The sequence below is a fragment of the Heliconius melpomene genome, chromosome 4 (assembly GCF_056956725.1).
Source record: "Heliconius melpomene rosina isolate 202511_hmr_F chromosome 4, ASM5695672v1, whole genome shotgun sequence".
Classification (NCBI taxonomy): Eukaryota; Metazoa; Arthropoda; class Insecta; order Lepidoptera; family Nymphalidae; genus Heliconius; species Heliconius melpomene.
In genome coordinates, this window is record NC_140392.1 from 2,416,873 (window position 1) to 2,429,837 (window position 12,965).

General features: G+C 32.1%; 1 protein-coding gene across 1 annotated transcript in view; it reads left to right on the forward strand.

Annotated features, from left to right (window-relative positions):
* The first annotated feature begins 691 nt into the window (after positions 1-691).
* The window catches only part of LOC146539407 (furin-like protease 2), a 47,008-nt gene continuing 34,734 nt past the window's right edge, over positions 692-12,965 (forward strand). Inside the window, exon 1 of the mRNA XM_085208191.1 lies at positions 692-970. Coding sequence (XP_085064317.1) covers positions 830-970 — 141 coding nt within the window. The 5' untranslated portion in view covers positions 692-829. The remainder of the gene's footprint in view (positions 971-12,965) is intronic.

A 12,965-nucleotide genomic window follows, 5' to 3' on the forward strand; every position in this document is an offset into this window, starting at 1 on the left:
TACAGCTTGCCGATATGCGAGGTAACGTACATACATACGACTTACGAACTATTCACAGCACCACGTCTTCCTTCTGATGAATAATTGATAAAGACTTCGTGAAATCCAGGAATGACATGCAAGAAATGTGGGCTTTACTGAGCCGATTCGATGCGAAATGTGTAGGAATAAGGTAATAGTTCTTTGTTTTTTTTCTATTTTCGTGTTTTAGTAAAAGGAGAGATCGTTGTGGTGCAGTGGGATTCGATATTTGTTGTGAGTTTGATTCTCACTTGCGGGATTTCTATTTTCAATTGTTTTCATTTTTCCGGTCTGGTAAGCAAAACTTGGCGTATAATTCCATCACTAACACACAATGTCTGGAAAGTTGGATCTGAAGTAGTGTCTACCATGTTACTTAGTTAAAATTTACCAATTAATAAAAATCATACGCGCTTATGGGGTACGAAATGACTTAACTAGGTTCCCTCTTCGTACCATGCTGTGTGCGGGATATAGCGTGAAGCTTTTTTTTTTATAAAATAAAATCAAGAAAAGCCAGTATTATCTTAATGTATTTCACACTGATGCATAGTACACACATAACTCAATTGATACATTATAATATAAAGAAAGGGCGCCAACTAAAACGCATGCGCAACAAAAGCAGAAGGAATACAACCGGTCACGCGGTTCCAGTCCTTCCTCACCCACCGTCCAGGGTGGTCGTGTACCAAAATCTATAAAAAAAATAGATAAATTTTCGCGTGTGCATTCCCATATAGAAAAAATTACGTAATGATTATTATATTATTAATAGTTGAATGAAGTGCAATGATCGACCTGCGTTATGCCACCAATTTACTTGGTCGTGCTCCTGGGGGTTCTGGACTTGTGTGTTCCGTTGTATCACGATCAGTTCGCGATACTAGTGCCCGATGGCCGTGCAGATGAACTGGCTCATCGGCATGGGTTTATAAATCATGGGGAGGTAAGTCTTGATAGAAATGTTAAATGATAAGGAAAATTTCGATTTTCTTTTATTTTAGATATTTTTCTTTTATTTTAGACATTTTGGGAATTAAGTTAATTTAATGTTGAGGGAACCTAATTTCATTTAAAATAAGTTGAAATGTAATAAAAAAAATATCTTATGTAATGCTGACAAAGAAACAGAAATATAGTAAAGGTGTTTAGAGGGAATATTAAGAGAATACGATAAAACATTTGAACGTATCTCTAAAGCTAAATAATAGTTCCAAAATAGACGCTTAAAATAAAAAAAAAATATTTTTATCCTTTTCATGGCACCTTTTTAGCTCGACATAGGCAGAGAGAACCTTTTGCTAATACACTTCGTTACTTATTAAATACTCTCATTTTCACATCATTAAACAATAGTATGAAAATTTTCTATTTAAAAGCTAATATAGAAAACTGAAAAACTGTTTTCTAAATTCACTATAGAAATGGATTAAACTAAAAAATCGTAAAAAGCGCTATAAAACTTTCCTGATTTCATTATTGAAGTTCTAGACTATTTAGCTACTAATTCTACTTCTAGTTAAGCTAAGTGAGACTTGAAAACAAGACATTGTAGTTTGATTTGAAATTAAATGAGAATTCATTCATTCATTATTATTCATTATTATATAATATACATACAAGTATAAATAAAAATAAGGTAACTGTATAGGTAATTTATTATACTTTTGAGTTATTTTTTTTAAGGGATAGAGCGTTAAAAAATAATAAACAAGTTAACAATCTATGTTTAATGATAGTTGTCGCTAGAGGTTGAAAATTGTACAAAATACTTTATTTTAATGGATTAAAATTTTAAAAAGAATTACCTTGAATTTAATAAGTTTCAAATTTAAGAATTTACTCTTGTTGGAACTAATTTGTTTGTCACAGTCGTAAAATAGTTTGAAATATTTATATGTACATCAGTGGGTATATGCGTGACAAAAATATTTTTTATCAGCTTCACGCATATAGCAGGATAGGCAAAAGGAATCTAATGTTAAGACACTTCGAAAAATTTTGCGTAATGCGGGGACACTACGCAAAATTTTTCGATGCATTGTATTTAAGTGGCAGAACTCTACGCCGGGTTTCCAAATATATTGATAGTAATATTTAAATAATAATATTTAAATGTAATGTAACGTTTAAAATAATATACACAGAAAAACATTTCCAAAATACCGACTTAACATTATCTTTGATTATTATTATATAGTCCTACCAAAATAACTATTTACAAAAAATGTAAATAGTAAATAGTTTTTATATAATTATATGTTTTAATTTTAATTTGTTGTCTCATGTTAGTGGTGAGTCACTCTACTCTTCCTTTTCTGTCTATCTATGTACATAGGTCGTGATTCATAAAATGAGACAGTGAATGTAATACATATATGTTTTTCTTTTTTCTTCATTCCCCATTTTCCGCTGAATTCTTGAGGCACTGTCTGTTGACTGACTGACTCAAAACTCAACGCCGTGCTTAGTCTCGACACCAGAGCTTAGAAATGAAAATATTCACGATCTAGCCTCAAATAGTATATAAATAATTGCATAATATACAAAAATACTATAAAAGTAATATAAAATAGAAAATTATAACGCGTGTGACAGAAATACGAAGCTACATACGTGTTAGATGACATTTTACGGTCAAGGCCCGCTTTTCTTTATACTGCCTGCCTATTACGTTTCTATGTGGCAGTATGAATAACGCATTCGTCTAAATAAATTTTAATGAAACTTTTGCTTTTGCAAGTTTATTATTTTTTAATGAATCAAAGTGAAAAGAAGTTGAAATTATGTTTTATATTGAAATGTTTTTTTTTATTTATCTCTATATATAAGTAAATAGTGAGGTCGTGGCGCAGGGGTGGGTTCGATTCTAACTCGTGTGAGTGAAATATTTAATATTTTAATTTTTTTCTGCTCTGATAGCGATTAAGCAATGCCTTAAGAATCTGCGGAAAATCTCTGCGGAATCTATTGCACTTTTTTTAATAGTGTCGTGAGATGAAAATGATTTATTCCCCTGATTGGGAGTCGAATCCACAATCACCGTGCTTATAATCCAAATGACCGACCACTCTACGACGTTGTCTAATTATCTCACACAGAAACAACAAAATAGAAACTATAATATATATTTATTATATTTAGTAAACATCGTTAAGATCGTTAAGTTAAAGTACCAATTTAGCGTTTTCCTTATAAAATAACAAGCTTCCCTTGGAAAATAATTTTCTTGAAAGAAAAGTTCGATTAATTATATTTGTGACAAAAATCGTATTGACGTAATTTTAACTAATTGCTTACACAAAGGAGATTCTTAAACTTAATCAATGAGTGGTCGTCTTTGTAGTACTGAACGTGTTTTGGGTACAATTCTGGAAGAAAATATGTTTATAAGAGGAGGTGGGTTCGATTCCCACTGTATTCCTTTCCGCTCCATTTGTCACTTTCTGCCTAATTTTAAAGACATTATAGTTATATAGCTGATTGGCAAAAAATCACATAATTCATTACAGCAAATGGAAATCGAACCTACACCCGCTACCGCTGCGTCACGATGGTCTAATTAATTTTTACATTATACTTATTGTTGAAGGATCACAAATAATAAGTTATTTTGTACAAAGCAATTTATTACAAATAACATCCACTCCGATTCGTATTGTGGTCTTATTACTTTCTCTATTATCATTTTGCCTCAGATACTTAGGTATATTCCGCTAGGTATATATATATAATGCCCTACAAGCATATGACTCTAAATGCGACAGGTAGTTGGTTCTATTTCCACTGGAGGAAATTAAATATCTATTTTATTTTGTTTTACTGGCTCTGGTAACGACCAAAACACGGCGTAGAGTTCTGCCACTCAACACGCATTGCCTCCAGAATTAGGCTAGGAGAGTCTTAGGGTGTTCCTAGGCTTTTTTTTCCTACTTTGCCTGTACGAGATACAGCGTGAAGCTGAAAAGAAAGTGAAAAGAAAAAAAATTGCTATGTATAATATATAAACTTATATTTTCATACACAATTATATATGAAGCATCTTAGCCTTTTGAGCTTTTACTTTGTCAACTTAAAACGTCTCGTTATTTATAAAAAGCTCTTTTTGTACAAATACTAATATGTCTAGGTTCCTATTTTTTTCTTTATTACAATATAAGGAGAAATGGAGAGTATTAAGATTAAAATATAACTAAATAAAACTTTCAACTCTTGGGCCGTATATCTGTAGGGTTCCATACCAATTACAGATACCTAGAAATTTTTCGGATTTTCTCCTTTATTTGCAATGAAAATTTTCACTTCATGCAAAATGTTATAACTGCACGTCCACGAGAAGTAACCTCTAGATTTTGATGATGTGGCGAATTTAATATAAAATCCGGAAAAACGTTGCATAGGTAAACGCAGTATCTTTAGATGTTTTAGAAGCTTGATTTTTCTGTGCTCTAAGGAACTGGATTGAATATTTGATATTGATATTTATTTATTGATAAAAATTATTTTGACGGACGCACAGATGAACAACACAGTGAGAGTGTACCTATAAGGATTAAGGATTTTCCTTTGGAGATAAGAAACCCTAAAAACGTTTTTTCTTTACCGGATTTATATATTCGGTGGACAGGTCGTATCAATAAAGAAAATTAACTTGTAAAAACATTCTTATTATATTTTACTAACTTAATTTACAAAAAAAATCTTATCGAAATATTTAAAGTTAAAAGTAAAATGTGACTTTAGTTAAAAAAATGGTATCATTTTGAACCGCGTTCAGTTATTCCTTTGGGAAATTCCACAGCGCTTAGTAATAACTTTAATATCTTGTAGTTATTAGCTATCATATACTTTATGGAGCATATTAATTTTAGCTTATTACATTATTTTGTTATTTATGAATTGGTGCGGTCGGGCGAATTAACAGCAAACTTGATGGTAGTGGGTTCAATCCGAATTAGGTTTATATATACAAAGTCGTCGCTCTCATTTGTGTTCGTGGAATTTAGGAAATTCCGTTTTTTCGCATTTCAGTAGGACTTTCGAGAAGTTCACTGAGTTTTAAAAATATAAGTACAAAAACAACAAAAATAATTTATTACTGAAATCTTATGTTACATATTCAAGTCCAAATATTTAAATATAACTAACAAGGCAGATACAAACTTGTAACAATAATTTCTTGTTTTATTTTTCAGCTTCATTCTATATTCCTCATGTACAAGGTAGGCAGAGAGAAACTTTCTGCCGAATTTTCCAATGCATTGCGTATGGTGCAACGGATCTTTGCCTTGTTGACAGAGCGAAGAAATGAGAATATTATTAATTTCCAGTAGGAATCGAACCCACCACCGAGACAAAAATCGAGAATCGCACTAATGAGATTCATATAAACATATACTCTACTCTCTACACTCTCTATACTCTCGTTATAATTGTCTAGTATTTTGATAAAGACGAACAAACGCTAGTTGGAGTACAGCGAGGGCTAAAGTACCCAATTATGTTAATTAACACTCGTTTTTTATGAAATATTTCCTTTGGTAGGCGCAAACCGGGTAGTTCGAGCGTTTGTATGGAGATTATATCACTCTTAGTCTGTCCAAACAATGCATAACTTTTAAAAACAATGTTGTAATTAAAATATTTGTTTTTTTCAATTTTTATTTTTTAAGGATTTTCTGGAAAGCGTATAAAACATTTAACGTATCGGAATTTGAACCTGTGCTGCCGTGGAAACAGTTCGTTGGGCGTTTTTACATTTTTAAAGGTTTCCCAAAAAAGAAAATGTCTATAAATTCACGGAATTAACGCAACGTTTTATAATAAAGATCGCGGATAACATTTAGAAAAATCATTTCTTTCCCAATTTATATTATACAAAAACTATTTTTTCCACAGTGTTGGATGCGAAATCATTTAAAAAGTTTTGTATATTAAAATTTGGTTTTAAAATAATTTAGTAAAAAACTCGTTACCTTCGCTCGAAAACGCGACGTTAATGGGTTCGATAGCTCTAATATATTATAATATACTCGTATTTTCCTTCTATCGCTCTGGTAACAAAGCAGAGCGTGGTGATGAGTTCCGTTACTCAAAACGCAATGTTTCGAAAATTGAGTGATAAGTTGGGAACGTACCTGCACTAGCTAAAACAATGAATTTATCGGTATATGTAAATGTATTAATTCTGAAAACACTACCCTCACACTACATTTTTACATTCGTTTCACTCTCTAAATTCAGGTTCTATAGCATCATAAATAAGTTATTTTCATTTATAACATTTTGTTTCTCCGTTGAACTTTGCCTAGTTGTAGTCTGTGAAATTTATTGGTTGCGTATCGAGCTTCGAGAACGGCTCCCAATTTGTTACTCCACCCCCAGGGACCTGAATATTTGAGAATGACAGATCGTCTGATTATTTATATATAGCTGTGCGGGATTGTTGATGTGAAAATTATGACTAGTTTCGCTGTACGATTTGAATGTAAAAGTAAAAAAAGCCGGTCAAGTGTGAGTCGGTCTCATGCACGAAGGGTTCCGTGCTATTATCTGTAAAAACGACATAAATAAATCATATTCTTTAAATGGGCCCTCAAATATTTATTTCATTTAATACGAGTAAAACAACACACTGTTTAACTGTCACAGTTCATGAGATACAGGTTAATGACAGACCGAAATTCAGACAGACAGAAAGCGAAATCTTAGTAATAGAACCCTAAACTTTAAAAAAGGAATTAAAAAATAAATATAAATAATAACTTAAATTAAATTAAGGTAAGTTAATAATAAATTTTATATTAGTATTTAACATCGTCATTGAATTAATGTATGTCGATGATCTCAACGAGATAAAATTATAAAATTTCAATAAAAATATAGATATGTGCTATGTAAATTATGATTTTTTAACATATATAATTTTTTAAGTTATAAGTAAGCACTAGAGAAATATATATGAAAATATTTTTGTGGCCTAGTTTGTAAGTGCATTTGGTGTACCAATTAACATGTATAAACACGCAGTGGTGAAGCCTACCGGAATACTCTGCTTATAATATAACTATAATAATAAAGGGAGGAAACCATCGTGGAGATGAATTTAAGTTCGATTTTGGGAAATTTGGGCTTTGGAGAAAATTGGAGAAGGCGGTGTTTTGCGAATTATCACTAGGATTATTCATTTATGTTAAAAGAATAATTGAAATAAAATATGTATTTTTCTATTTTTCAGCTTCACCCTGCATTTCGCACAATACAGGGTGCAGGACCTAGTGTTAATATATTCCGTTCCCCGTTTTTCGTCGATTTCTAGAGGCATTGCGTGTAGAGTGGCGGGACTCAACGCTGCGCTTTGCGTCGGCAGCAAAGCGAAGAAATGGAAATATAAATTTAAATCTTTCATTTCCTCGAGTGGGGATCGAACCCATAACCAGTTGCATTTGCAGTGTGTCTACGCCATGACGAATTTAAAAAATATTTCGATGTCATAAAAATATTGGGAGTCTATAAGAAAATGTTGACCAAAGAGAACTTTGAGTAGCCAAATAATTTATACGCTCACATCTCACTACGAAGAAAGTAGGACGAATCTTAGGGAGCTTCGGTTCCTAAAGATTTCTGCAAGTTAGCAAGAAACGACGATATTATTTTTTTATGTTTTATTCCTTTATTTAAATTTACTTTTAAGCTTAAAACTGTATCCAGCACATGGCGTTGTAGGGGAAGGGTACCTGGGAACCTAGTGTTAAGACTCCACTTCCTTAACTTGGTTCCTCATTTTTTGTTAAGTTATAGGGGTAAGGCATGGGTGTTGAGTGGTGGTACTTAACGCCACTCAAATACCCTCTTTTTTATAACATGAAAAGAAAATTATATCCACTCGGAAGAATTTAATTTCAGCTTAATAAACAGAAAATTATATAATTATAGATAAAACGTATATACTAATTTATGCATTATATAAATTAGTATACAAGTCTCTTTTAAATTTCTAATTCGCTATACCTGGCTACGTAGGTATGAATTTTTAAGCTAATTCTGAACTAATTGCCTTTAAAATTCAATTATTTCATTATATTCTATATGACCAAAGGAAATAAAGGTAACTCCATTTCGTTTCTCTGTTTCATAGAAATTTATTATATACGAGAACGATTTGAATTGGCTAAAATAGGCGCGAGTAAATAAATGTTATAAAGTATAAAGGTATTATTTTCAATGGGAAAGAAATTTCCATATTTTTGTATACGTTTATTTTATTTCAGTCTGCAAATTGACAAAGAATAGATTTTTTTTGCTGCATGGATTATAGTGATTAGGCTTTACGCTTTCCGTCAGTTTTAGAGCTATTTTTAACATTTCCAAAGTGTTATTCCACACTTGAGAAAGAAAAAAAACTTATCATATATATTATAAAACGTATAAAAATTTGAACGTAGCGAGACTCGAACCCGCGCCTCCTGGAAACCGACCACGCGACCACCTAAGCCATACGTTATAACCAAGCTACGTCGAAACAAGCATATAAGAATTTTGATCGTTCAAATTTTTAAATACATTTTCTCAATAAGTAGTTTTACAACTGCCATTAGTTGGCGAGGCCATCGTGGCGCAGTGGATCTATATCTGGCAGTAGTATATTCGATCTCTACCTACAGTTATGAGTTATTTGCGTTTCTCAGATGAGACATAGTTACGTCAAGTGGCAGACTTCGGGCGGAGACGGGAGAACGGAGTGTCTTGACTCACTAAGCAGCAGGACCCAACTCTATATTTTATTACAATAACGTATGTACCTTCTCCTAATAAAATATGATATTTTATAATCCATTTTAAATATCTAACAAAGTTAAACTTAAAACATAATTGTCCCAAAAATTATATACAACGATATAATATAATTTCGTATAATAAACCATTTGATTATATTATGAACTATCCAGGGTGAATGATGGAGACCCCCTCCATAGGGTCTCCATCATTTGGCCAGAATCCTGACTAATTCCACGTATTACAACAACATAGCAAACTGAACACTGGCAATATATCGCAGATAGTCAAGATATATAGCTTCCTGCGCTCTATAAAATTCCTAATGCTAGTAACCGGACCTAGCTCCAATGAAGATGGATGAACCTTACTTGTTTACATTCATAGTATATTTTTTGGCTAGTTTTTGTTCAAATATCGTTTTGGTCTTTTATATCTTATATATATGGAAAAAAAGTAATTTTGAATCGTCAAATACCATCGGATTAGAAGACAGTTTTGCTAAGGAGGGCTGGTAAGCAACTTAACAGTTCTGTCTTTCAAAGTTAAAGTTATTAAATAATATAAAAGTTATTAATTTACTTATGTGCGATGCTATCGTGGCGCGATGGTACAAGGGTTCACCTGTAAACACGACAATTGTGGGTTCGATTCCCATTCGGGGAAATGAAATTTCTTCTTTAAGTCTTCTTCTAAATCTTAGATTGTTCATAAAAAAAAACGAAATGTTACTTCTATATTCTAAATAGTATAAAACAAATAAAATTAAACGTTAAAATTTACATAAAAAACGAATATGTGAACAAACGTAATATTAAAAAAATCCTTTGCTCATTGCTCGTTCTGAGCTAAAACTGTTCATACGAATTTTATATTTAACTAATGACTGAAAGATAATGCTTTTAGCTCTTACGCTTGCGTTTTGTTCGAATTACTTTTATACTGGAGACTATTGAGATATATATTTTGGAGTAAATATACTTACGTATGCAAGGTTATAAGCGATGTGGGTTTGATATCTCCTTGAGGAAATGAGATACTTAATATGTGTACTTGAATACCACCACTCAACACGCGATGCCTCCAGAAATCAGCGGAAAGTGAGGAACGGCATTGTCTTAATAGGTATGGAGTGTATTAACTAGGTTCCCAGGTTCCCTCTGCCTACTCTTTCAACACATCTGAGCAGATTTTCTTATATAATAATAATTATGTAAGTATCGACCCAAAGGACAGTACTAACATAATTTACTTCCCGCAAACTTGGAAACCTCTCACATATAAATGACTCATTGAAACTTATACCACCAATAAAAATGTTGTAGATACGAGCACTTGGTCAATCTCACGAGATACTTGTGATTTTATGACAACTTCTATCAAAGTCTAGATTACTTTATGAATTGTCTTGGAATGGATTTTTTTATTTGGTTAGAAGAAAATATAACGAATGTTTCTTTTTTTAATATTTTTCGTTACGTTTATATTAAGCGCACTTTACGTTTTTTTTTCTTCTTCACTTAGCCAGAGGGGACCATTAAGACATTCCATTCTCTACAGTCCGCCCAAGTTTCGAGACATTGTGTGTGTAGGGAAGGATCTCAACTCTGCAATTCCAGATCGGGAAAATGAAATATTCTTATATTCTTAAAATATATAATCCGAAGTAACGATTTTCTAGCGATATTATTTTTTTTTATTATAAGAAACTTGTTATCATAGCCCAGTTTCAAAGTTCCCAGTTTTTACGCAAATTGACTGCCAACTCGGATGCATCGTGAATTTTGTTCTAAAAACTTCTTCTTTGAAGTAAAAGTTCATTCATATTCATTCCGGAAATATGAGTTGGCTATCTGGGAAATGTAAAAATGTAACATATGTCGTTGCAACGGGCATATCTCTTGTTCAGGTTTCAACAATCCTGAATAAGTGATGTAAAAAAAATAAAAAATATATGATACCGTTGCATATAAGAACGTAGATAGATAGATAAAATTCTTTATTGCATACACAAACTATAAGTACAATAAAAAAAGAAAAACGATAGCTATAGTAATATAACTAGCATGCAAGGGCGACCTTATCACTATTAGTGATCTCTTACAGGTAACCTTGAGCGGAAAGATTAACAAAAAATAAATAGTAATATAAGAGCTGTGTGGTGCATAAAAAGTTTTTTAATAATTACAGTAATAGCGAATCATAAAATAAACATACAACATTACAAATCTATACTAATATAATAAAGCGGAAGAGTTTGTTTGTTTGTTTGTTTGTTTGTTTGTTTGAACGCTAAGATCTCTGGATCTACTGGATCGATTTACTTTGTTTTTGTTTTGTATGAAAGCTGCATTCTTCAGAAGTGCTATAGGCTATATAACATTACATTACACATATATACTAATAAATTAAAATACTTTCTAATTTGACATGCAATTTATTCTGCCATGTTAATAACAACCGTCGTCGCTACGCGACCGCGTTCGTTACCGCGTCATTTTGATATTCATCCTTATGAAAATAAATATAATAGTGACTTTTAGCATTTCATCTAGATTGAAATTATATTTCTATAGAAATTATATTCTTATATTTCAAGCAGGCGTAGCCGCGTCCGGGTCCGCTAGTGTGATATAATTTCGTACTTAGTGTTTGTCGAGAGGAAGAGTGACAAAAATGGCGCAAACAAAAAATTCTTTGATTTTCCGTTTCAATCTTACCGTTTCAATAATATAATAACAGGCTTGTAAAACATTTTGTTTAAATGGATAAATTGCGGAATATTACTGCCCACATTACAAGAAGGAGGAGGATTACATGTTAAAACACTTCGAAACACAGTATCGGCTGAATTCTGAAAGCATTCGCAAGAAATTAAAACATTAAATATTTCATTTCCTCAAGTGGAAATTGAACCTACAACCTGTCGCGCTTACAGTCACACGCTTCTGCCTCTGCGCCACGACTGACCTTAAAATATTACAGTATAGAATAAAAAAGCAATAGAACACGAATATCTATGATTATAAAAATTTTGTCTGTCTGTTTTTCCGTACAAACAAATATTCTGTAATATATCTAAAATTCCATACATATAATGTCATACATGAATTACTAAAACAATCTTTTAATTTAGACATTAAAACACAAATTTTCTCTGTAAGTCCCATGAAATAGCGAAAATAGAATTAGTGGGAAACAAATCAATAGCTTTACTCACTCGAGCTAGTATCACTTCGACCTAAAAATCGAGTGGGCTTGACTGACAATTGACCCCTTTCTCCTCTGCCTTTCACACTCGTCATTAATGAGACTAGTTAGATCAACAAAACTGAAACTTTGCAGTAACTGTATATGTAATTAATATTATATTTTAGCATACATTTTTTAAAGTTAGTATTAAGTCAATAAATATATCGGCTAAAAACAAAAAAATCTATAGATATAAAGTATATAGCAAAAAATATATTCTTTATTGTTTTACTTTCAAGTATCGTTTTCAAAAGTTGTAAGCGCGAAGGCTGTAGATTCGATTCGCACTCGGAGAAATTAAATATTTTATAATTTCACTTCCTCACTCTGGTTAGGAGGCAAATCGTGGTGTTGAATACCGCCACTCAAGACGCAATATCACGAAAATTCGACGGAGAGTGGAAAACGGAAGTGCCTTAATGGGTAACATAAAATAAATTCTCCGGTTCCTTCTGCCTATCCTGCTATATGTGCTGTTACAGAGTGAAATTAGAAAAAGTTAATTTAAAACTAGGTCATTTTTGCTCAGTGGGCCACGGCTTCTGACTTTAAAGGCAATGATTGTGGGTAAGATCCACAGTCGGAGAAACATGTTTTTCTCATTAGCCCGTACTGAAAAGATAAGCCGCAGTATTTCGCTGTTCAAAGCACACAATTTTAAATTCACACAGAAAGAAAAGAAAGAGTGTTTTGGCACTAGGTTTTCTCTACATAAGAAAAAGTGCCAAATGTAAAATACCACGAAAGAAGACAGAGAGAGAGTGAAAGCAAAAGCAAATAACAGTATATTATTGTACAAAATTATCAATTTAGATCCCCTACTAAATTATCCCAAACCCTCATACGATCTCGATGGGTAGTACAGTTAACTTAATTTAAAGTTAACGCTAACTTTGAAAGTAAACTCAAATGTA